The sequence below is a fragment of the Rhinatrema bivittatum genome, chromosome 4 (genome assembly GCF_901001135.1).
Source record: "Rhinatrema bivittatum chromosome 4, aRhiBiv1.1, whole genome shotgun sequence".
NCBI classification, from domain to species: domain Eukaryota; kingdom Metazoa; phylum Chordata; class Amphibia; order Gymnophiona; family Rhinatrematidae; genus Rhinatrema; species Rhinatrema bivittatum.
Genome location: NC_042618.1, coordinates 372,674,375 through 372,700,377, shown reverse-complemented (window position 1 = coordinate 372,700,377; position 26,003 = coordinate 372,674,375). Strand labels below are relative to the sequence as shown.

Below are 26,003 nucleotides of genomic sequence, written 5' to 3'. Positions count from 1 at the left end.
GATTTCCAGTTCATTAATGAATGTTAAAGGGAGCAACAAGTGAAGTGATTAAACTTGCAGATGATACAATTATTCAAAGTTGTTAAGCAGCAGCAGATTGTGGGAAATTGCAAAAAGATCTTACAAGACCAGAAAACTAGGCAGAGGAAATTTGATGTGGACAAATGCAAATTGTTGCATATAGATTTCTGCAGGTAAAATAGCGTTGCATGCAGAAATGGCTTTTTACAAACTTGGAATTCAAAAAAAGAGCTACTGTTTTTCCATTCAATATATTCAATAAACAAACAAAAGGAAAAACAAAGTAAAATTTTTGTGCTACCACCACAAAATAACAAACATCAATCTTGACCGTAAATGATGAGAAGTCTGGACGACTCCCTTTAAACAATTAAGGGTGTGCGTCGCCAGGCTTGCCGATACGGTCAATTTATTTTAAAATATTTTAGAAAATTTCTTTAAAAAATTTTTATTTTGTGGTGGTAGCACATAAAAATTGTACTTGGTTTTTCCTTTTGTTTATTGAATTTTTACAAACTTGCCCACCCAATATGCATGTAAAATTGCACCATATGCCATGTTCCTCTGAGCAGATGTATTCCCGGAAATAGAGCTGGAGTAGGGATTTTTACTTTCATGCATACTTTTGGATTTTAAAAAGTAGACGTGTTAATTTTCTTAAAAAAAAAATAAATAAATTGTGCAGATATTTCAGCAGATCGAACTTTTGCGGGATAGTTTTACTGAGAATTTTTTAGAGCAGGCTTATGCACGCAAGTAGTATTTGAAAATTGGTGTACTTCAAGTTTGCATTTATGCAGCACCTTTTTAACCCAAAAGGGTTATCAAGAGGCTTATAAAATTAATAATTCATAAATACAACTCATAAATTCAGATATACAGCATATAGTTCATATATATTCAGACATAAAATATAAAAGAATAGTAGGCAATAACACTCACTAACAGCTGTGCCTCTCTTCTTACTCACTAGCGAGTTGAAGGAAATGAATCAATAGGGTCATTCAGTAAATTAAACATGTTAATCAGGCCTGGATTTAGACATAGGAAGTTGCTTAGGGTGCCATATTTTGAAGGTACCAAATATCCAGGCCAGCCAGCTTTTGCTTGCTATAGTGCCAGGTCCCAGCATAGCATCAAAGGGGCACCCATTGCCATGGCACTTCCATAGGTGCCACAATCTTATATCTGGCCCTGATGTTAATATAAATGCAAACCAGCTTAAATAGTGTGCATATTTGCCAACTTTATAGTGTACAAAAATCATCCCCCGACATGTGCTCTCATCCAGTCTGAGACAGGAATCTGAAGGTTGCTTCCAAAATACTTTCTGTAGTGCAGTGCTATTGTGTGGCCTAGAATCTAGCGATTTAATTTCCCATTATTAGGTATGGAGCCAGAGCTTTTGAGGGGTATACTGTGAATGTGTAAAGGCAATTGCTCATGTCTCCCTCGCCAAAGAGCAGCATGAAACAGCCTGAGGGCTTTACTTCTCCATATCCATTTAGCTTTTTGCTAATTCCCTGCATGGGACAAAAAGCAGTCAGGAACATAGAACCTGGAAGACTACCATTGGGACAAAGGAAAATCACTTATGTGACTACAATTAATCTCTTAAAGTAGTGTAGCATGAGCCAATAATGCCATAAATCCAGGAAGATGCATTTTGGTCTATTCTTACTTCAGTCTGGAGCTTGCTCTATTAGTATAATGCTTCTGTTGTGAATAAGACATGAATTTTCTTCAATTTTGCCAGTATTAGCTGTACATATGTCCTGATTTATCAATGTTTCTCCCAATCTCAGCATAATGGAAACATCTTTGATATATGAAGCCTATAGAGTTGAACATTTTGTGTTATAAAATACTTCTGAGGTACAGTTACTGAAATATTAACAGTGGATGAGGTGGTGAATTTTGGAGAAATGCTCACAACACACAATTTGGTGCAAGTCCATTTTAGGGTAGAAACTTCTACGTTTTATTTTCATTGTCTACTAGAGATGTGCTTCGGGTAAATATTTCGTGTTGGGCTTCGTTTCGGGGGGGGGGGGGCCCCGCAGTGATTTTGTTTTCCCTGTAGTTTGGGGGGGTTTTCGGGGGCCCCGATTTTAGGATTAACGCACGCTATCGGGGGTTAGTGCGCGCTAACTCAAATGAATTTTTTCCGAAATTTCAGAAAAAATCAATAGTCTTTCAGTTCTCCCGAACCATTCCAAATTAGGCAATTTTTGTTCACATTGCCTAATTCGGGAAAAAACAATTGCACGTCCCTATTGTCTAAATATTCTTTTGGTCTTATTTTGCTTGAAAAATTTTCTTGACATGGTAACTACTTGTACACTTATTTTGAGTTGGGTTTAGCAAGATAACCATGCCATCAGTGAAAGCATTCATCAGTTTTTGTATGTTTTGCAGGTTCCTATTCCTGTAGTTACACCTTTGGCACGACTTGACAACTCTTCCTCAAATGTTGCTGATTTACCTCCTGCTTGCATCACCCCGATACCTGCTTCCTGTCAGTTCTTTCCTTCAGTAGTGATGTCGAGTCATTCTGTCAACCCTCCAGCATCTATGAAGTTGTCTTCCTCTGTGCCACCTCCACAAGCAGCTAACCCCTCTATGACCTTACCTTGCCAGTCAATGTCACCAAATATTTCAGTTGCTTCAGTATCTTTACTTGCCATGGCACCCTCTGGATCAGCAGTTCTGTCTGCACAGTCTGTGTCTACCTCTGCTATCCAACCACAGATGTACCAGACTCACCTTCACCAGGTTATGCAAGGTGATGCTGCTTCTCCTCTTTACCATCAGAACATGCAAACAGTGACGCAACAGCAATCTCCTCTTCCACAGCCGTTGCAGCCCATTCATGCTTCAGACCAGGCTGTTCCTGCAGCTGTTAACCAGGTAATCAATTTGAAGGTCGGATTATATTGACTGTTTTTAGCAATTTGATTGTGAAAAATTGCAAGACAATATGTTCCAGAGCTCAAATAGCTAAGGATATGATAATTTACACACAGCCCACTTCACATATGGAGTAACTCAAGTCAATCAGCTGGTATTTTGATTAGGTCCTTGATGAGAATTTGTTCTCCATCTTGAGGTGCTGTGCAAGGGGAAGGCAACTTGCATATTTCTTCTGGAGCTTGCAAGGAATATGGAAATTTCCCACACCTATGATCTTTGTACTGGCTGGACTGCAAGCTCCTTTTCAAAGGGAAACCACGGAGTTTTCGGTTTGAAAATTCAGGTGGCGTGTGCAGCAGGGGGAGAAGTGTGTTTTTGTACCCACATGCTTTCCTCTGGAAAGTGTGATTTTTGAAAATGTAATCACCACCCAGACTTTTATAGATCCCTCCACAGAAGTGAAACACTAGCAGAACCTCTCACCTTGTTCATACATGCAGAGCATAGACACTCTCCAAATACTGAATGGAGAGACCATAAAGTGTAAATAGGTACATGCAGGCACAAACTGAACTGGAAACCACAAGCCAGATTCTGTATGTAGTGCAAATATGGAAAAACAAACATTACCATTCCTCATTAAACAAAATTAAGAAATATAAATCATTATAGTAAAACCATACTAATAAAAAAAAAAAAAAACCAAAACTATAAATATTTCAAAACTGACGAAAAGAGCATCCAATAATTTAAAAATTCATATGAAACTTTTTTCCTGACATCAATAAAATTTCAAAACAGCTGATACATCAAATAATTAAACCATGGGAAATCTTGATTTCCAGATGACGAGATTGTCATGGATTAGCAGAGAGAGGGGGGGGGGGGGGGGGGGGGGAAGGGATGTGGCATACAAACTTTCTCCATTTTTTTCTCACACATGCTCAATCATACGCACACTTGTTTCGCTGTCACGCTCCACTATAGACACGCGCGCACAAGCTCTTGTGTGCTCATATGCCCAACCATACACACATGCTCATAGCCTTTCTCACTTATCTAGCCTCGAGGTATGCTGCAGCATGGGGAGGGAGGCTAATGCTTCCTGCTCTCAGCGGCCTGCACTGCTCCTTATTGCTGGTGTGGGGGGGAGGAGGCCGAAGTTCCTGGAGGTCCTGCTGCTTCTCACTGTCAAGACAGGGAAAGGGAGGATGAGATCAATGTTATTTTGCAGCTCAACAGATCACGCTGCTCATCACTGGGGGGGGTAGGGAGGAGGCCAATGCCTTTTTTTGCAGCCCTCTGAACCGTGCTGCTGTTCATTGCTGGGGCCAGTTTTGGAGGGGAGGGGGGTAGGGAGGAGGAGGTGGCCTATGCTTTCTGCAGCTCTCTTCACTGCTGGGGGAGGCTGATGCTCTCTGTGGCCTTCTGGGTCATGCTGCTGTTCACTACTTGGGGTGAGGAGAGGGAGAAGAAAGCCTGTGGGTTTCGCGGCCCAGGGACCACACTGCTGTTCACTGCCAGGGCCATAGGGGAGAGGTGGAGGCTGCTGGCTTTCTTGTGTCTGTGCCCCTAGTTGATAGTAAAGTGGCCATGTCCGCCATAGGCTAGCTACAGCTCTGTACACCACTCGATCACCGATTCTGCTTCCAGTTACGCAGCACTTGTGGGAACATGAGCATCTTTTTATTTTTCGTATTGGATGCAAAAATATTCTTAAGTTATCCAGAGATCTTCCTTTAACATCCCTTATCAATAGGAGATTGACAAGTGGGGTGACAATTGAAGCTAATCATTTTGCCAGTATTTTTGCATATTTCTTGTGTGAACAAGGAAATGGGTCTGTAGTTTAACCTTTCTATAGGTTTTTTTTTTTAAAGTTACAGCAATCTGTGCCATATTTCCATGTCTATGATGTTTTCCACTGCTTTTAGTTTCATGAAGATTTTCTAGTAACAAGTCTCTTCATTATTAAATGCTTCCCTGGGGATTTGCCATTTGGTACTGTAGAGATGTCTGCTTTTTTTTTTTTTTTCTTCTAAGACTGCTCAATTTATCTTATCTGAGCATCTATTTTTGATATGTTTAACCTTCCAATGAATTGGCATAGCTTATCCTTGAGTACTATTATATTTCATAATATGCCTTAATTGATGTCAATATATTTTCCATTTCTGCTTCATGATGTGACAAATGAATCTTATTACTATGTATTCAACTTGGGTGACTGATAGGTAATTTTAAAACCATTTTCCTTTTGAGTTGGCAATTTAGGTTTTATGTTAGGATGCCTTGCTGGGAGGGTTTGTAATGTCAGTCTCACCAACCAGTTGACATGAGCTATGGATGGCTACTCACGCTGATTGGTCAGTGAGACACAAGTTGAATTTGTAGGGCTGCTAACTTAACACTGACCAGGACTAGCACATGCTCCACTTGGACAGTTTTTCTCCATCCCCTGGCTCCCAATATACACATGCATATATGCACACCTTTATACTATCAATAAAACTTTGATTTGCTATGACTGTCAAAGCACAGGCTTTCTTTAAAAGCTGCAAGCATAAATTTATGAATACACTGTTCATATAGACAACTTTATATGGCTTGCTTCAGAGTTGGAAGGCCAAATTTTCTGCACATATACTCACCCACTCAAAAAAAATACATATTTTTCTAGAAGATAAAAACTTTTTTTTACTCATGCAAAAAGTGTTGGGATTGGATGTAACTAGTATTATGCATAGGCCATATTATCTGACTGCACTTTGGCAATGCTTTAATCTCCCTGAAATTTCTGTCCATGTGGCATCTGAGGGCCTCTGCTCCATACAGAAAAGCAAGAAAAAATTATTTTGTAATCTCCATTTTTTATATTTATGCCTTCCTGCCCCTGCCGTTAGGCTGAGAGGGGTAATCAATTGCCCTCTTATCCCTCTTGGGATACAATTGCAACTGAACCATATGGGGATGCTTTCTTCTTTTGGGATTAGCCAACACTGTCTTCCTGCCCTCCCCCTCACAATGTACATTGTGGCCCTTCATACCCTATCTTGGGCAACTTCTGCCAGTCTGCTTAGATCCATGTTTTGTTTTGTCACTTGACAGCCTCCTTGCCCTGCTCCAATATGACTCCTCCGTGATACATTACAGGGAGGACCTTACAAGACTGGAAGATTGGGCATCCAAATGGCAGATGAAATTTAATGTGGACAAGTGCAAGGTGTTGCATAAAGGGAAAAATAACCATTGCTGTAGTTACACGATGTTAGGTTCCATATTAGGAGCTACCACCCAGGAAAAGGATCTAGTGGATAATACTTTAAAATCGTCGGCTCAGTGTGCTGCAGCAGTCAAAAAAGCAAATAGAATGTTAAGAATTATTAGGAAGGGAATGGTTAATAGAACGGAAAATGTCATAATGCCTCTGTATCGCTCCATGGTGAGACTGCACCTTGAATACTGTGTACAATTCTGGTCGCCACATCTCAAAAAAGATATAGTTGCGATGGAGAAGGTACAGAGAAGGGCAACCAAAAATGATAAAGGGGATGAAACAGCTCCCCTATGAGGAAAGGCTGAAGAGGTTAGGGCTGTTCAGCTTGGAGAAAAGACGGCTGAGGGGAGATATGATAGAGGTCTTTAAGGTCATGAGAGGTCTTGAATGAGTAGATGTGACTCTGTTATTTACACTTTCAAATAATAGGACTAGGGGCCATTCCATGAAGTTAGCAAGTAGCACATTTAAGACTAATCGGAGAAAATTCTTTTTCACTCAACGCACAATAAAGCTCTGGAATTTGTTGCCAGAGGATGTAGTTAGTGCAATTAGTGTTGCTGGGTTCAAAAGAGGTTTGGATAAGTTCTTGGAGGAGAAGTCCATTAACGGCTATTAATCAAATTTACTTAGGGAATAGCCACTGCTATTAATTGCATGAGTAGCATGGGATCTTTTTGTTTTATTTATATTTTATTAAGTTATAACATTTTTTCACAAATGCAATAATCAAGAAAAGTAAGGAAACAATAGTATCACATTAAATATTACACAAATCTCATTATTTATAACAATCCTAGTCCACTTCAAGGGTAGGAAGGAGGGTATCCTAACTGCCTGCATTGTCATTAATTCTTTATGCAACCCTAACTCCTTAACTGATTATCTTCTTTCTGAGATTTATCCTTTAAGAATCGCTTCAAGTGGATGGGGTCAGTAAAAATAAACTTATTATTCTGGAAAGTTATTAGGCATTTACAAGGAAATTTTAGAAAATAACTGGCCCCAAGATCAAGAGCCTGTTTCCTCAAACTAAGAAATTGTTTCCTACGTGCTTGAGTAGCATGCGAAACATCTGGAAAGATTTGGACTTTGTGCCCACAAAAATTTAAATCCTTGACTTGAAAATATTTAGAGAAAAATCTATCTTTATCCTTCCTTAAGGAAAAAGAGTAACAAAGTAGCTCTAGTATGAATATTATCCATGGAATCCTCCAAAAAAGTGGAGATTCCAGGACTATTCAAGGTATCCAACCCCCCCTCTTGTACCTGAGTAATCCTTCTTGTAGGTAAGTAATATAACCTTGATAATATTGGTATTTTATCAATCTCAAAGGATAAAATTTGTTACATATTTATTAAATTCAACTGCTGACAATCTTGTCTTCGGAAAATTTAATATTCTTAAATTGAATGACCTAAATTCATTCTCTAGTAATTCAATCTGATTATGCAGCATTAAATTATCTTTTATGAATGAGGTATTGGTGGTATAAATAGTATTAACTTGTGGGCCCAACATCTCAACCACTTGTTCTACTCTTGTGACTCTACTATCAAGATCTTCAAACTTTGCCCTTACTTGAAGAGAAAATTCATGTGCTTGCATTACAGATTTAGTTAATTTTTTACCTATTTTTGCTGACAATTTCCAAACATCAGAAAGAGTAACATTTTCTGGTTCTATATTACATTCATCTACCTCTTCAGTTAAATCTGGCAATACCATTGGACAAGGAACTAAATTATTACTAGCAGTATCAGTTCTCCCTTCTATATTACTACTAGGCAGCCTATTCCCTCTGGTGGTAGGCCCTTCTGAAATACCTAGGGACTCCACTCGTGAGTTTTCGGCTGCTAAAATCTCACCAGTACCTTCCCTTAAAGGTTGTAGGGGGTTGACTAGACCTGGGGCTCAGGGTAACCCCCAAAGGGGAATTCCCTTCTAAATCGCCCCTCACACTTGACTCACCCATATATATTATATGGTTGTCCATGGGTCCTTTCCTTGACACGGAAGTTGTTGGTGAGGAGGTCCAGTTCTTGGATTTACGCTTCCTCCCCATGGTAAACTTCAAACAAAAAAGTTTACCAGGGGCGCGCCCCTTTGGTGGCGCGCCAGCGGCTGCGCGCCGCAGGTCCCTGCTTTTATGGTGTTCCGGGGGGCGTGTCCACAAACCGCGCCCCCTCTCCTTCGAGGAGAGAGTCTTTTTTTCTCTTACAGCATTTGCACTCGCCTCGAGGTCCCAGCTGCAGTCGGCTCGACTCCTTCCTCCCAGCATGGGATCTTCTTAGTGTTTGGGTAATTGCCAGATTCTTGTGGCCTGGTTTGGCCTCTGTTGGAAACAGGATACTGGGCTTGATGGACCCTTGGTCTGACCCAGCATGTCAATTTCTTATGTTCTTATGCGCTCTTCTGAATTTTTTTTTTTTTTTTTGTGGTTCATTCCAGATCTTGCATGCAGAGGAATTTTTTTTTTAGCCTCCTTCAGGAGTTCTATAGCTTCTGCTTTATTGAAGCTATTTTCTGTCCTTGCCACTTGATCTGCCGAATTAGCAGGAAAAACTTTCTGTATCTTGGTCCCATTTTTTATATTTCCTTATAAATTTTTGCCTCTTCTGTGCAAACTTTTTAACGAGGTCTTAACATAAGTACATAAATTGCCATGCTGGGACAGACCCAAGGGTTCATCAAGCCCAGCATCCTGTTTCCAACAGAGGCCAATCCAGGCCACAAGAACCTGGCAATTACCCTGCCGATTTAAAGGGCTGCTTCTCTCTGGCTTGTTTCAAAATCTTACACCAGTCTTTGTGCAACTGCTAATCTGCTGTCAATATTTCTGACTCTTGAGCCCTTTTCGCTGCTTGGTGACTCCTTTCAGTTTTTATATTTGTTTGCACTATCATGTCCACCTTGAATAAAGTGATAGTAAATTATATTGAGTTCTGCCCATTCTTAGTACCCTCCAGAATCCCATCAACTCCCATGTCTTTATATAAAATAGCTCAATCTTCCAGCTGGTTCACCATCATGGGACCAAACTCAAATTTTGCTTCACTTTGCTTCTCTTTAATCCAGCACTGGCTTTGTTCTAATAAGCTTTCACTTAATCTCAATAAAACAAATTCTCATTCTCTCCAGGTTTCCATCTTCCTCTATCCCCCCCCCCCGCCCCCCTAATCACTTTTAATGACTGTCAAATACCTATTTCTGATACAGTGCACAATCTGTCTTGACTGATCCATTTCTTTCCATACAGGCTCATGTTGACTGTCTTGTTCTCTTCCCTTTAAACTATGACTACTCAAGCACTTAACCTCTGAGGAACTTTTGACTTCTGAACTGTCCTTCAATTGTTCAGGTCTTCAAGGCTTGACTATTATAATTCTGTTAATTGGTCTTCCTGTATATATCACTAGACCTCTCCAGATTTTGCAAGATTCAGCTGCTTGTCTAACACACCTGTCCATGAACATATTACACCTGTTTTGCAATCCCTTCATTGGCTCCCTGTTACTGCATTCAGTATAAATTAGCAATCACTACTCATAACATGCTGAACAATGTCTCCTCTCCATGGATCTCCTCAACGCTGAAATTTTACACACCTACACCATTACGATCCTCCAACCAAGGTCTCCTTGACATACCCTCTGCAAAGCTTGCTCATCTTGACTAAACTAGGGGGGGAGAGCTTTTTCAACTGCTGCCCCTACTCTCTGGAATTACTTCCCACTAGAACTGAGAAGACAGACACCAAGCTCTTTAGAAGAGCCCTCAAGACTTACTTTTTTCAGACTGGTTTATGGCACTTAGCCAGCTGAAATGCTTAATGTTTTGTGTTTACCATATGTGAAAATGTGTGTTTACAAATTTTATTGTACCCTGCCCTGAACCATGGAAGGGAGAGTAATAAATATTTTAAATAATTCATCCTTCTCCCTTTTGAGCTTCTTCTCAGTTGGAACTGGGGCTGTAAACTGGTGCTATTCCTTTTGCTATTATCTGGGTATTTATTCCTCTGTGTTACATCCCCTGCCAACTTACCAAGCTCAGTCATTGCAGTAAACTGTCCAGAATCCTGAAGTCATGAGCCCTGAATCCAGCCTCAAGGGGGGCACCCTTTCCACAGCATCCTCTGCCCCTGCTGGCCCTTGGAGTGGAAGACCTGATTTAGGAATCAAGCCCAGGTCCTCTCTGCCATATTTTTCATACTTCTTGTGTTGTTCTCCAATAATTCTCAAGTTTGTTAGTGGGGTCTTACACCCTGCAGACCCAGTGTTTTAGCTTCCGGTACTTTCTTTTGATATGCTGACACTTTTATGCTTTAAGCAACTTTTGTTTCTGTAATCTCAAGCCACTGTCTAGTATGTTATGTAACTTTTTTTTAATTTTATTTCCCTTGGTGTGGCTTGATAGTCTTCATCCTCTCCCTTTTGAATGCTCCAGCAATCAGCATCCCACCTCTGTTACACTGCTGAAGTTTCTACTCTGTACTCCTGTCAGTGATAGGCATACAGACATCTGTATGCCCTGAACCAACATCCCTCTAGCTCTTCTGCACAGATAGGTTTCTTGATTGAATCTATTTTATCTCCCAACATGGTGCTGAGCTGCCAAGCCAAAACAAAGCACAGTAACTCTAAAAAGCAGCTCAGAATAAACAGCAAACGGAAGAACTTATAATAGAACGAGAAAATGCCAACCCATACGATAAGTGCTTCTAGTGTGCAGTGTAATAAAATGTCTGAGACCTTTTTCATTGTCCTAAGTCTGTTTTAACTTTAAATTGCTGTATTTTCAATCTCTCCAAAGTCTGTAACAGTGCTAAGAGTAATAAGATTACTGGGCTGAGAGGGGTAAAATGAGTGAGGGGCTCATTGTACATTTCTGAAGCCAATTTTAGATTAAAAGATTGATTATGCCAAAAAGTAATCTGCCGTGTGAACATTTTAGGTTAATAAAAAAAAAAAAAGCAGAATATCAAATACTTGAAAAATCATGCAGATGGCTTTTTTTTAAGCTTGGTAGCTCTTCCTTTCTGCTTTTCTTCTTCCAGCTCATTTAGAATCCATGCTAGGATCCTGGCATCATAAGCCTGTGGATTTTTCCTTGTATTAACACCCCACCCACCTACTGCTCCTAGTCTGATCATTGCAGCAACAGTCTTGAGGCTGGGAGCTAACACAAGGGCTCTTTCCATGTTATATCCTGGGCTGTAAATACAAACATCTGGTATAGCCTTTAAGAATGACTATGGTTCTCTCTCCTCTAGGGGCTGTGAACACTGCCTTCACAGTGTCCCCTGCCCCAGCCAAACCAGGGTGAGGAAGACCCAAATCTGGTTTCAAACTGGGGACCTTTCACATGAGCCTCTGGGCTGGCCCCTCTGCAGATGTCTTCATGTTCAGTAAACATTTTCTTAGGGAAATGGTTCTATTTTTTTTTTTTTTTTTTAACAGCAGAATAATGTGCGGCAATCAATTAAACTGGACAATACCACTTTAACCAAAACACTAGTATTTTAATTCAACATGTGCAAACAGCAATTGTGCACAAAGGTTTAATCACAGAGTAAAAATGAGTAATCACACAGAGCTCTGAACAATGTCTCCTCTCCATGGATCTCCTCAATGCTGAAACTTTATACACCTACACCATTACGATCCTCCAACCAAGGTCTCCTTGGTTGGAGGATCACACAGAGCTCTGTGTGATTACTCATTTTTACTCTGTGATTAAACCTTTGTGCACAATTGCTGTGTGCACATGTTGAATTAAAATACTAGCGTTTTGGTTAAAATGGTATTGTCCAGTTTAATTGATTGCCGCACATTATTCTGCTGTTTACCTAATGTGTGTGCTCTTGACTCCGCTCTCCCTGTATGCTTGCGTCTATGTTTTTTTAACCAGGGTGCATTGGGATCTGTTCTGACAGGGTTGGGGAACTAGGCAGCCATCTTCCTCAGCATACACATGTAACTTCACAAAGTCACTTTACAAGCCATTGAGAATTGTAATATTGAGCAGAAAATCTTCAGGTAATCTCTCCAGTCTCCAGCTGTGGTCTGACAAATCTAGTTAGGATGATTTACCAGTCTCAGCAGTTTGGAAGAATATCTAAGTAACTTTGTGCTGCTAACAACTGTAAATGTTCAAACTCTGCTTTGCCCATTCCAATATTCAATCAATACAATATAGTGACATAAATCTGTTTTAACAACCTTTATTTATACAAAATTTATTTTAAAAAAAAATTTTATATCCTCTTCTTTCTTCTTTGGATACACTCAAGAAACCTATATTCAGGAACACCACATCACTAAAATTTAATTCATACACTTATTCACATATTACTAAAAAACTCCCGCTTTATAGTGGAACTTTTTTCGCCGTTTTGTTGAATATTAACACTCCCTTCCTTTTGTTACTGTATTTTCAACACTTCCATGTTTCACCGTAACCAGCTTCTTCAGGGGAGCATAATCCAATCCACTACTGTTCCCAGATCTTCTATACGGCTTTCTCATTTACACCCATGTGTATCCTTTCTACAAAGATAATACATTAAAATAACAAAATGACCATTTAATATCTCTAACAAAATCTTTCCTTTTGAAATAATTTTAACTATATGCATCAAATATCCCATAAATGCGCATATAAAATTACAAACCTCCATTCCCAATTTCAAACATAAAGTAAGTTCCACAGAGAAAATACTATTCTTCCATTCTCATGTTTTTTCCTTTCCTAAAATAAACAAGTATCCACTTTTTAATGCTCAACTCTACCCAAAATAATTTCTGAGAACTGCATTAGAGAAGTTGAAAATCTTATTGGATTGGATTATGCTTACCTGAAGAAGCTGGTTAAGGCAAAACATGGGAGTGTTGAAAATACAGTAAAAAGGAAGGGAGTGTTAATATTCAACAAAACGGCGAAAAAAGTTTCACTATAAAGCAGGAGTTTTTTAGTAATATGTGAATAAGTGTATGAATTAAATTTTAGTGATGTGGTGTTCCTGAATATAGGTTTCTTGTGTGTATCAGAAGATGTAAAATGTTTTTTATAAATTTTGTATAAATAAAGGTTGTTAAAACAGATTTATGTCACTATATTGTATTGATTGATTAATAGTGTGATATATTTATATAATTGTCAGGTTTTTTTTATTCCATTCCAATATTCAGCATGGATGCTGGTGATTCAGATCTACAAGAAGTAGAAAAGTAAACAAGGAATTAAATCTTCTGTAACCTTTGACTAGATTTCCTTTATCTTCAATCATCAATATTTTGTTAAATTATTTGGATATAAACAGTGATTTTAGGATAATTATATTGTCAGTTGCCTGGGAAATTAGATCTTTTGGCATGTTTAATGTTTTGCCATTAATGTGTTCTTATAGAATAATGTACTTTGCTCCATCTATAAATGTAGCAGATTGTTTTAGCTAAGGTGACAATGTTTGTATTTTAGGAGCATGCAGTACAGGAAAACCAGCAGACACAAACTGAAAGCTGTGATAGGTATCTCTTTAATTTTTAAAATCATGTATTTGTATATGTATTCAAGTTGTAAAGCAGATTTGTTTACAGTGCATTTCAAATGTAATTGCATGTTAACCTGCTATAGTGTAAAACATGCATGGTCAGATTCAAACCTTTAGGCCTTATGTTTTTAAAAATACATAAGGCCTAAAGGTTTGAATCTGACCATGCATTTTCTTTACTAAGGCTGGATGTGAGTGGAGTATAATTGTGGTACATATTGCTGTTTATACTCCAACTTCCCTCCACAGTCCCAGGCTTTGGGGGCTATTTGCCTTAGTAACGTTTCTCAACTTTTTTGATGCCAAAGATTGCCTGGCTAGTAGTTGGGGAGTGATTCTTGAAGAGTAGGGGGAGGAGGAGTTCTCTCCTGTGGCTGAAGAACATGGGGTGGCCCCCTTCCTTGGCCAAAGTGGGCGGTTACATGCCTCTCATCAGGACTTTCAACCCAGCCACCCATTAATATTTTAATTACAAAAATTAGGACAAAACTTTGCAGCTTGCATCTAGAGGTGAGTGAGAGGAATTGGGTCTCATTTCGGAGAACAGTGTTGCTAGGGGCAAAAAATACTTATTAGTGGCAGTGGGTATATATGCTGTCTCTTTTTAAGAGGCCTGGTGCTTGCAGAAATTCAATTGGGGCTCAGCTGAGGCAGATAATTCATGTTTAGTCTGCCAGCCTGAGCAGCTGTTCTATGCTTGTGGAAGTGAGGAGTCTGTCCCCATGCCCAGAAGCAGCAACAGTGTGCAGTGCTGCGGGGTCTAGAATGAAGCTGCTATGGGACATTTTGACTTGGTGAGTTAGAACAGAGAATGTCCCACTTCTGACTGTAGGCAACCATATAAGAGAAGATATCTGTGCAGCTGCAGCATGAATATGCTTCCTCCTACAATATCTGCCACACTGTGGACCAGCAAAAATACTGCCAGGGACTGCTGCTAGTCCATGGAACAGAGGTTGAGAAACACTGTTTGGTAGACTTCCAGTTCTTTACCTGTAATGAACTGGCTCCTCTTGGAGAATTTTCATGTAGGATACCTTGTTCCCTATTCTGATACCATTATATCTCTCGAGTAAACAAAATGTAGAGTAAAGGGAGAGTTTTTTAAAAAGAGTTCCAGGGGTGATCAAGGAAACTACAGACCAGTGAGCCTGATGTCTGTGCCAGGAAGAATAGTTTCAACTACCGTGTTTCCCCGAAAGTAAGACAGCGTCTTACTTTCTTTTTACCCCAAAAAGTCCCACTATGTCTTACTTTCAGGGTATGTCTTATATTGGAAAAAACCTGTAAGACATCCCCCGAAAGTAAGACGTAGTGTTCAAAAAAAAATAAATTTTTTTAAATACCTGTCGGAGGGCCGCGTGGGTCCAGGCGGCCGGCGGCGGGAGCCGGGTGGTCGCGTGTTAAATCTAGGCCGCGGGCGGGTGGACGCGCGTTAGTTCGAGACGGCCGGCGGGTGGTCGCATGTTACATCTAGGCCGGGTCACACAGGCGCGCATTCATTCACTGCCGGTGGGGGCTGCCTCGGCAGCCCCCGGCAGCCCCCACCGGCAGTGAATGAATGCGCGCATAGGCCCACAGCGCCTGTGCGACCCCTGCGATTCGGCGCTGGGGGCTGCCGGTGGGGGCTGCTTTCGTCACAGCATGCCGTCACATGCTGTGACGGCATGTGACTGCCTTGAGCGCCGAAAGCAGCCCCCACCGGCAGCCCCCAGCGCCGAATCGCAGGGGTCGCACAGGCGCTGTGGGCCTGTGCGCGCATTCATTCACTGCCGGTGGGGGCTGCCGAGGCAGCCCCCACCGGCAGTGAATGAATGCGCGCCTGTGCGACCCGGCCTAGATGTAACACGCGACCACCCGCCGCCCGCCGGCCGTCTCGAACTAACGCGCGCCCACCCGCCCGCGGCCTAGATTTAACACGCGACCACCCGGCTCCCGCCGCCGGCCGCCTGGACCCACGCGGCCCTCCGACAGGTATTTAAAAATAATTTTGTTTTGAACACTACGTCTTACTTTCGGGGGATGTCTTACATTAGCCGACCCCCCCTAAAATTCCCACTACGTCTTACTATCAGGGGTGTCTTACTATCGGGGAAACACGGTAATATAAAGAACACAATTACTGAACATAGGTAACCCTATGGGACAAAGACAGCATGGATTTAGCCAAGTGAAGTCTTGCCTCACCAATCTGCTTCATTTTCCTAGCGTGTAGCAGATGGACTCAGGACCAATGGGTATAGTGTACCCCTGATAGCAGTTGGAGACAGATCAGATTTCAATCTGACATCAGCCCTAGTATATATACCCCTGCAGGAAGTGCAGCTCTTCAGTATTTTCCGTCTCCATAGCAGTTAGGGACTCTATGCATGCTAGCATAGTGTTAGAGTAAATTTTACCAAGGAAATCCAAATTAAGAAGAAATCTTACCTCTACAGACGAGCCCCTCTCCTGCAGTGACACCCGTTGGGTCCCACCCCCAGTCGAGATTCCTGAGGTGATTTCTGCAATCCCTCGGAGGTGAGCCTCGGCAGGGACCTAGCCCCCGACATCGGGTGAGGCTGAGAGGCAGCGGGTGCAACCTCGAGCGCAGCGGTGAAGGTATTTTCCCTTCCTCCCCCCCGCAGCCGGAGACCGGAACGAAACCGGGAAGTGCCAGGAACAAGGTAAGGTAGAAATCTATTTATTTAAAAGTCTCCGGTCTCTGAAGCTCGAGGAGATGTACAGGTAGCCAGCTGGGACCAGTGCCACGAGGTTGATCGGTCCTAGGAGGGCTAGACCCCAGTCAGATCAGAGGGCCCTCCCACGTGGAGACCCTCCGAGATGGTCGCCATATTGTCTGCGTGGTCGCCGTCACCATTTTGGCCCTGTTCGCCACCCTGTCCGCCGTCTCGATCCATGCGCACAGGCAAGCTGTGTGCACAAATACCTTGTGCGCACAACGTCACGCGCACAAGTGCTGGGTGCACAAGCGAAGCGCATAGCCACGTGCTCACTGCTGGGCGCATAACTTCGACCGGTGCGCGCAAGAGCGCGCACATCGCTCAGCACACGCGCACTAAACCTACACGCGCATCTTCGATGCACAACTGTATTGTACACACACAAACCATGGCTCCACCTGAAAATAAGCTCAAAGCTCAGGGTCTTTGCCCAGCATGCCACATTAGAGCTGCACAGCATGAGGCCACGGCCCTGTGTATACAGTGCGAAGAGGCCCTAGGGGACCCAACTCACGGCCCTCCCCAGCCGGTACCGGACCTCAGCCCTTCGAGCAGTACACCAGACCTTGCATCACACAGCGGGACCCCCCCCCCCTCAAACAGGGCTCCCCAGGGACACGGTGCCCCATAGTCTAGACCCAGCTTCTATCTCCTGGGTGGAATTCTTTAAAGGTCTGCATACCTTCGTCCACATGCAACTGGGGCCTCCTACAATGTGGTCACAGGCACCACCAGAGGACCTCAACATGCCAGGACCCTCTATGCCCAGGGAGGTGATCTCACTGCCCAGAATCCCTACCTTCGGGGACACGGAGATCTCAGATGAGTCAGAACCCCTGGAGGAAGAACTCCCTCCAGGGACAGAATCCCATCAAACCATGAGACGCTTCTTCCAGACCTGGTCACGCACAGCTTGAAAGAGCTTGCCATCCCGGGCACAAGCCGCACCCACTTTTGGAGGGACTTCATCAGACCTCCCGCCATTTCCCACTATTACAATCCGTCCAGCAACTAATTGACCTGGAATGGGAGGCCCCAGAAACCACGTTCAAAGGGGGCCGGGCTCTGGCAGCCATGTACCCTCTGGACCCCACCGCCAAAGATCTCCTGGTTTGTCCGAAAGTGGATGCCATAGTCTACACAGTCTCGAAGCACACTACTATCCCAGTGGAGGGAGGAACAGCACTCAAGGATGCTCGACAGAAGTCTGGAATCTATCCTCAAGCACTCCTTTGATGTCTCTGCTATGTCTTTACAATTCACGGCCTGCTGTGCTGTGGTGACACACGCCTCCTTAGCGCAGACCAGGAACAACACTCCTGGGGAAGCACCAGCCGTATCATTCCTCACGGACGCCGCTTCGGATCTGGTATGCACGGCAGCTAAAGGAGTCTCATTCGCCGTGGCAGCCAGAAGACAAATCTGGCTCCGAAACTGGTCAGCCGACACATCCTCCAAAACAAGGGAACACTCCTGTTCAGGAGCGAACTAGAGAAACTAGCCAACAAGTGGGGCGAGTCCCCACTGCCGAGACTGGAGGACAGGAATAAGAGAAACCAGCGATCCTTCCCCCGGACCTCCAGGGGCAGAAGATCACAGCGCTTCAACCCATATAGAAGCTCATATCAAGCGGCCCGCCCCGCAGGCTGGAGCCAGTCCTTTCGGAACAAGCACAATAAAAGGGGAGCCAGCTCGGGCCCAGGCCCCAGCCGCACCCCACAATGAAGATCAGCCGACCCATCCAAAGGGAGAAGCCATAGGGGCAGACCTGCCCTATTCTACCAAAGATGGGTTGAGAACTTTGGACAAATGGGTCCTATCCTTCATTCGAGAGGGATATTACTTAGATTTCCACCACCTCCTTCTGGACAAGTTTGTGGAATCTCCCTGCCACGACCCTTCCAAGAGAATGGCAGTGGAAGCTACACTGACCAGATTACTAGCCTTAGAGGCTATAACACCGGTACCTCCACAATAAATAAATACTGGTCATTATTCCATCTATTTTATCGTTCCCAAGAAAGAAGGAACGTTCAGACCTATTCTGGACCTCAAGGCAGTCAACTGTTACCTGAAGATTCCCCACTTCCGCATGGAAACCCTACGCTCGGTAATAAGGGCAATACAACCGGGAGAGTTCCTTACCTCCCTGGGTCTGTCGGAAGCCTACCTACACATTCCGATCCATCAAGAGCATCAGCGTTTTCTACGCTTCTCGATCCTGGACAGTCACTACCAGTTCTGGGCACTACCTTTCAGGTTAGCCACTGCACCCCGGACGTTCACCAAGATCATAGTGGTGGTGGCAGCAACACTGAGGAAGGAAGGAATCCACATGCACCCTTATCTAGACGATTGGCTGATCAGAGCGAAATCCCCAGAAGAAATCCACCAGGCAACCTACAGAGTCAACACTACTGGAGAGCCTCAGGTGGGTGGTCAATACAAACAAGAGTTGCCTGCAGCCTTCCCAAGCTCTAGAATACCTGTGAGTCCGGTTCGACACTAAACAAGACAAGGTCATCCTGACAGACAAGGAGATCAAAACTGATGACCCTGTTACGAACCCTGTTGAGCGAACTTCGCCCCACAGCATGGGATTACCTACATGTTCTCGGCCTCATGGCATCCACACTAGAAGTAGTCCCATGGGCATGGGCTCACATGAGACCCCTACAACGCTCACTATTATCACAATAGAATCCACTGTCCCAGAACTACTCAGTACGGCTTCAGCTCCCGGACAGTGTTCGGGCCCAACTACGATGGTGGCTACAAGAAGCCCATCTGAGCCAGGGAACGAGACTATCCTCACCAACCTGGATCCTACTGACCATAGATGCCAGCCTACGAGGATGGGGAGCACACTGCCAGGAGCTAACCACCCAAGGGCAATGGAACAAAGAGTCTGGATGGAATACCTAGAAGCCCGGGCAATCAGTCTAGCCTGCTTACGGTTCGATCACAGACTCTGAGGCAAAGCGGTCAGAGTAATGTCTGACAACGCCACAACAGTGGCCTACATCAACCATCAGGGAGGAAGCAGAAGCCAACAAGTGTCTCTGGAAATAGACCCCCTAATGTCATGGGCAGAAGTGAATCTTCAAGAAATCTCCGCCATCCACATTGCCAGAAAAGACAATGTCGCAGTGGACTACCTCAGCAGAGAGTCTAGATCCAGGAGAATGGAAACTGTCAACCACAGCATTCCAATTGATAGTAAACCTTTGGGGAACACCAACCATGGACCTCCTGGCAAGCCAGTCCAACGCCCAGGTACCCAGTTTCTTCAGCCACAGGCAAGGACCCCAGTCCCAGGGAATCTATGCCCTGGTACAGACCTGGCCTGAGGAGACTGTTATACGCCTTCCCGCTGTGGCCCCTATTGGGCGCGATCATCCACAAAATAGAACACCACAGGGGCCAGTATTTCTAGTGGCCCTGGACTGGCCAAGAAGACCATGGTTTGCAGACATGCGAAGGCTGCTTGCAGGGAACACCCTGCCGCTACCTCCACACAAAGACCTGCTCCAACAGGGACCGATCCTCCACGAGGATCCAGCTCGATTCTCTCTTACAGTCTGGCCATTGAGAAGACTCTCCTAAGGAGGAGAGGATACTCGGGGGCAGTAATTGACACCCTACTCAGAGCAAGCAAGTTCTCCACATCCCTAACATACATAAGGATTTGGAGAGTGTTCGAATCCTGGTGTGAGGACCACGACATCATACCACACTCAGTCAAAATTCCTGCGATTTTGGAGTTCCTACAGAACGGACTACAGAAGGGATTGTCCCTCAACTCCATCAAGGTACAGGTGGCCGAATTGTCATGCTACGGAACCAAGAGCGAGAGCGGCAGCATAGCCTCTCGCCCGGATGTCTCCCGCTTCCTGAAAGGAGTCAAGCACATCTGACCACCCCTCTGTAGAACCTCAACCTGGTCCTAGATTTCCTAGCAGGAACCTCCTTCAGACCTCTCCACGGCCTGTCTCTCCGACTATTAACATTGAAGACAACTTTCCTGCTGGCAGTCTGTTCAGCTCGTCGTATATCCAAGCTACAAGTACTGTCCTGCCGGGAGCCGTTCCTCAGACTCACCCCGGGAACCATCCAGTTACGCACAGTTCCGTCGTTCCTCCCCGAAGTGGTGTCTCACTTCCATCTCAACCAAATCATCTCGCTAACATCACCAGATGAGCATAAGAATTCGGAAGAGGCTCGAAGTCTACGACATCTCAACGTTGGCAGGCTCCTAGTCCGATACCTGGAAAGGTCGGAATCCTTACGAAAGACAGACCATCTATTCGTTCTTCACAGCCGGAAGAAGCAGGGGGAGGCGGCCTGGCGAGCAACCATAGCCCGCTGGATCAAAGAAGTCATCAAGGTGGCCTTCGTGGAAGCAGGCAAGCCACCGCCTTTACAAGTCAAGGCCCATTCTACTAGAGCCCAGGCAGTGTCCTGGGTGGAAACCAAGATGCTGTCACTCGCCGAGATCTGCAGGGCGGTGAAATGGTCCTCCATCCACACCTTTCGTGGATTGCAAACTGGCTAAAAGACAGGAAACAGAGTAGGATTAAATGGGCAATTTTCTCAGTGGAAGGGAGTGGACAGTGGAGTGCCTCAGGGATCTGTATTGGGACCCTTACTGTTCAATATATTTATAAATGATCTGGAAAGAAATACAAGTGAGATAATCAAATTTGCAGATGACACAAAATTGTTCAGAGTAGTTAAATCACAAGCAGATTGTGATAAATTGCAGGAAGACCTTGTGAGACTGGAAAATTGGGCATCCAAATGGTAGATGAAATTTAATGTGGATAAGTGCAAGGTGATGCATATAGGGAAAAATAACCCATGCTATAATTACACGATGTTGGGTTCCATATTAGGTGCTACAACCCAAGAAAGAGATCTAGGTGTCATAGTGGATAACACATTGAAATCGTCAGTGCAGTGTGCTGCGGCAGTCAAAAAAGCAAACAGAATGTTGGGAATTATTAGAAAAGGAATGGTGAATAAAACGGAAAATGTCATAATGCCTCTGTATCGCTCCATGGTGAGACCGCACCTTGAATACTGTGTACAATTCTGGTCGCCGCATCTCAAAAAAGATATAATTGGGGGGTCGAAGGAGTTCGAGAGAGAGAAGAGGACCACTGAACACACCAGGTGACGGCAATCACATTAAAGAACTGTAAGTGTTTTGCCGTGTGACATCACTGCCTGCGACCGGGCTTAAAACCCCGCGAGAAGTGGCGCTTAGTCGCCGCCGGCGCATCACCTAAGCGCGTGCTTTAGACCAGCTTTGACCGCCTTTGACTGCCTAAGTGTTGAAATTTGTGGAATATATGGGGCGGAAAAGAAAGGCCAAGGCCTATACCTCCTCCCCTCTCACTCCTAAGCTCGGACCGATGGATGCTCAATATGCCACGAGAGGATGGTAATAGAGACTTATTTGAAGTCTCATTAAGTCCTGGCACAGGACCCATACCTTCACAACCCCCAGGGACAGCGACCTTGGATAGTTCCAGTGGGAGTAAGTCTGCCAATGTAAGTGGAGAGGAAGTCCTACCCGATGAGGTAGGTCATGGATCTCCACTAACTTTGTCTTCTTTACATCAGGAAGTAGATAATGGCACAACAACGCCATTACAAGTAAGCATCCAACCAGTGGATGTGGATGCTTCCAAAGTGACATTAGGGGATTTGTGGAGGATGTTATTAAAACTTGACTCCAACGTTTCTCAAATGAACTCCTCACTTTCAAAGATGGTGAATTCTAATAAAGTTGAAATTACTGAACAAGGGAAAAAATTGGTAGAGATAAAGAGTAAAGTGAATAATTTAACAACTAATGTTCAAAATATACAAACTGTGGAAACTATGCGAATTTCAGATAATGTGATGTTACACAATGAAATAGAGAACTTGGAAAATATGCTATGAATTAAGAATCTGCGATTTGTTAACTTTCCATATACCAGGTTAATGTCTCCATTTGAAATGTTTATTAAATATTTGAAAGAAAATTTAGCTTATAAAGATGAAGAAATTCCAGCCATTTCAAAGATTTATTATTTTCCCTTGAAGAAAGTTGAGAAACCTGGGGAAATTGTTGATTTACAGTCCCCAGGTATATCAACATTTCTGGAAGACTCTTTAGATGTGATACACAAAAGGACAACATTATTTGTGTCCTTTGTCCAAGAAAGAGATAAGGAGTTCATATTTGAGAAATCCCTAAAAAATCATGAGATTTTATTTTGTGGGCAAAAGGTATTTTCTTTTCCAGATGTTTCTAAGGCTACACAAAGCCGTAGAAAACATTTTCTTATATTGAAAGCTAAAACATTGGAGATTGGGGCAACCTTTTACTTAAAGTTCCCCTGCCAATGTATTGTTAATTACCAGGGAAAAAAATGTATCTTTACATTACCTGAGCATATGGAAATTTTTTGAGGGACAAGGAATTAGAAAAGTTGAATCAGGATCAAATAACAGATATGGGCTAAGAATTAAATAGAGACCTCACTTTCTCTGAGTTATATTTGTTTTTTCTGTTTGAAAGTTATATGGGAAGACCCCCCTTTTATTGCATAAAATCAGCCAATTTAGGAATTTTTTGGTATTTTGAATATCTGTAAATTGTTATGTGGTATGATTCTTTTTACTTTTTATAAGTTTGGAAAATTCTTGAATACATGGATTGTATTTGAAAAACTCAAAGTATAAATAAAAAAAAAAAAGATAATTGCGATGGAGAAGGTACAGAGAAGGGCTACCAAAATAAGGGGAATAGAACAACTCCCCTATGAGGAAAGACTAAAGAGGTTAGGACTTTTCAGCTTGGAGAAGAGACGACTGAGGGGGGATATGATAGAGGTGTTTAAAATCATGAGAGGTCTAGAACGGGTAGATGTGAATCGGTTATTTACTCTTTCGGATAGTAGAAAGACTAGGGGGCACTCCATGAAGTTAGCATGGGGCACATTTAAAACTAATCGGAGAAAGTTCTTTTTTACTCAACGCACATTTAAACTCTGGAATTTGTTGCCAGAGAATGTGGTTAGTGCAGTTAGTATAGCTGTGTTTAAAAAAGGATTGGATAAGTTCTTGGAGGAGAAGTCCATTACCTGCTATTAAGTTCACTTAGAGAATAGCCACTGCCATTAGCAATGGTTACATGGAATAGACTTAGTTTTTGGGTACTTGCCAGGTTCTTATGGCCTGGATTGGCCACTGTTGGAAACAGGATGCTGGGCTTGATGGACCCTTGGTCTGACCCAGTATGGTATTTTCTTATGTTCTTACCTTCTCCAGGTTTTACCACCTGGATGTTCAGGCTCTGAAGGACACAGCATTTGCAAGGGCAATAAGTGGGTCACGGGCAGCCTCCCACTCGGTTCGGGAGTAGCTTTTATACATCCCATTGAGTCCATCTGCTACATGCTAGGAAATGGAGAAATTACTTACCTGAATTTCGTTTTCCTTAGTGTAGACAGATGGACTCAGCATCCCACCCATGGCTGCCGTTACTCATGGAATTCTTGGGGGACATCCCCGGGAGTGAGTGATTCACGGGTAAGCCAAGCTTTCCTTCATCTAGGACACCCATCCTACCGGGTGCCCGCTTCTCGGTTGAGAGCACTGGCCGTCTCCAGCTATAGCCAATTCAACCAGTTCAAATTAATCATGTTAACCAAGGTATAAAGTTAATCAAGCTATTCAAATTATTCAGTCACATATATCCACAATGCTTTTCGAGGAGAATACTGAAGAGCTGCACTTCCTGCAGGGGTATATGTACTAGGGTTGACGTCAGATTGAAATCTGATAAGTTTCAAACTGCTATCAGGAGTACACTATACCCATTGGTCCTGAGTCCATCTGTCTACACTAAGGAAAACAAAATTCAGGTAAGTAATTTCTCCATTTTTTTTTTTAAGGCATGAATAAAGATGTGGATAAAGGTGAGCCAGTTGATAGTGTATTTGGATTTTCAGAAGGCATTTGACAAAGCACTTGAGATACTGGAGGAAATTAAAAAGTCATGGGATAGGCAATGTTCTATTGTGGATTGAGAATTGGTTAAGACAGAAAATAGAGTTGTGCGTAATGATCAACTTTCTCAATGGACAAAAGGTGAATAGGGGAGTGCCCCAGGGATATGTACTGGTACGGCTGCTTTTTGATATATTTATAAATGACCTAGAAGAAGGGCATGAGTGAGGTGATCAAATTTGCTAATACAAAATTATTCAGAGGAGTTAAATCACAAGAGGATTGTGAGAAATTGCAAGAGGATCTTGTGAAACTGGAGATTGGGCATCCAAATGGCAGATGACATTTAATGTGGACAAATGCAAAGTGGTGGACATAAAGGAGAGCCAGCCACCACCCAGGAAAACAATCTAGGTGTCATCGTAGATATGTTGAAATCCACTGCTTAGAATGTGGTGGTGGCCCAAGAAAGCAAACAATACTAGGAATTAGGAAAGAAGGGGAGAATAAAACAATATCATGATGCAACAGAGGTTGTCTAAGAGGTGCAGTTGCATCAAGGTGCAGTTGCCATGATGCAACTGCACCTTGAATATTGTGTACAATTCTGGTCACTATATCTCAGATATAATGGAATTAGAAAACGTGCAGAAAAGGACAACCAAAATGGTGAAGGGGATGGAAAGGCTAGAGGTTAGGGCTTTTCAGCTTGGAGAAGAGATGGCTGAAGGGAGATAGAGGTCTATAAAATGAGTGGAGTGGTACAGGTAATTGCAAATAAGTTTTGTGTGTTTTTTTTTTTTTGACTCTTCAAAAAGTACAAAGACTAGAGGACATACAGTAAAGTTACTAGGTAATACATTTAAGACAAATAGAAGAAAATATTTTTTACTCACTGTATAATTACTCTGGAATTCATTGCTTTAGGATGGCTTTAGGATGGCCACTGTTGGAAACAGGATGCTGGGCTTGATGGACCCTTGGTCTGACCCAGTATGGCATTTTCTTATGTTCTTATGTTCTTATAACAATTGTGTAGCTGGGTTGAAAAAAGGATTGGACACGTTCCTGGAAGAAAAGTCCATAAACCATTATTTAGGTGGACTTTGAGAAATCCACTGCTTATCCCTGGGATAAACAGCTTGGAATCTTGCCAAGTACTAATGACCTGGATTGACAACTGTTAGAAACAGGTTACTGAGTTTGGACCTTTGGTCTGACCTAGTATGGCAAATTTTTATGTGCGAGAAGCAAGTAAAAGATCCTAAATAAAGTGATCGGGTAACTCTATTTCCACTCAGTGCAATATAATGGAGAGACATTCCTTGATATATAATCTTACATATTTAGATTTTTTTTCCATGGACTACTTGCTGCCTAGGCATCCTCTCCTTTTGAAGGAGGCTAGTTTACTGCTTTTTCTCTCTGTATATGTGCCCTTATTTTCACCTATTTAGTTTTTATTTAGCTCAAGGCAAGTTGCATTCAGGTACTGTAGGTATTTCT

General features: G+C 43.0%; 1 protein-coding gene across 12 annotated transcripts in view; it reads left to right on the top strand.

Annotated features, from left to right (window-relative positions):
- Positions 1-26,003, top strand: part of WNK2 (WNK lysine deficient protein kinase 2) — a 336,843-nt gene that overhangs the window by 228,786 nt on the left and 82,054 nt on the right. For 11 of the 12 annotated variants that reach the window (XM_029600851.1, XM_029600854.1, XM_029600858.1 and 8 more), the window contains exons 12-13: positions 2,440-2,931; positions 13,695-13,744. In XM_029600851.1, coding sequence (XP_029456711.1) covers positions 2,440-2,931; positions 13,695-13,744 — 542 coding nt within the window. The remainder of the gene's footprint in view (positions 1-2,439; positions 2,932-13,694; positions 13,745-26,003) is intronic. The other variant, XM_029600860.1, reaches the window with a different exon arrangement.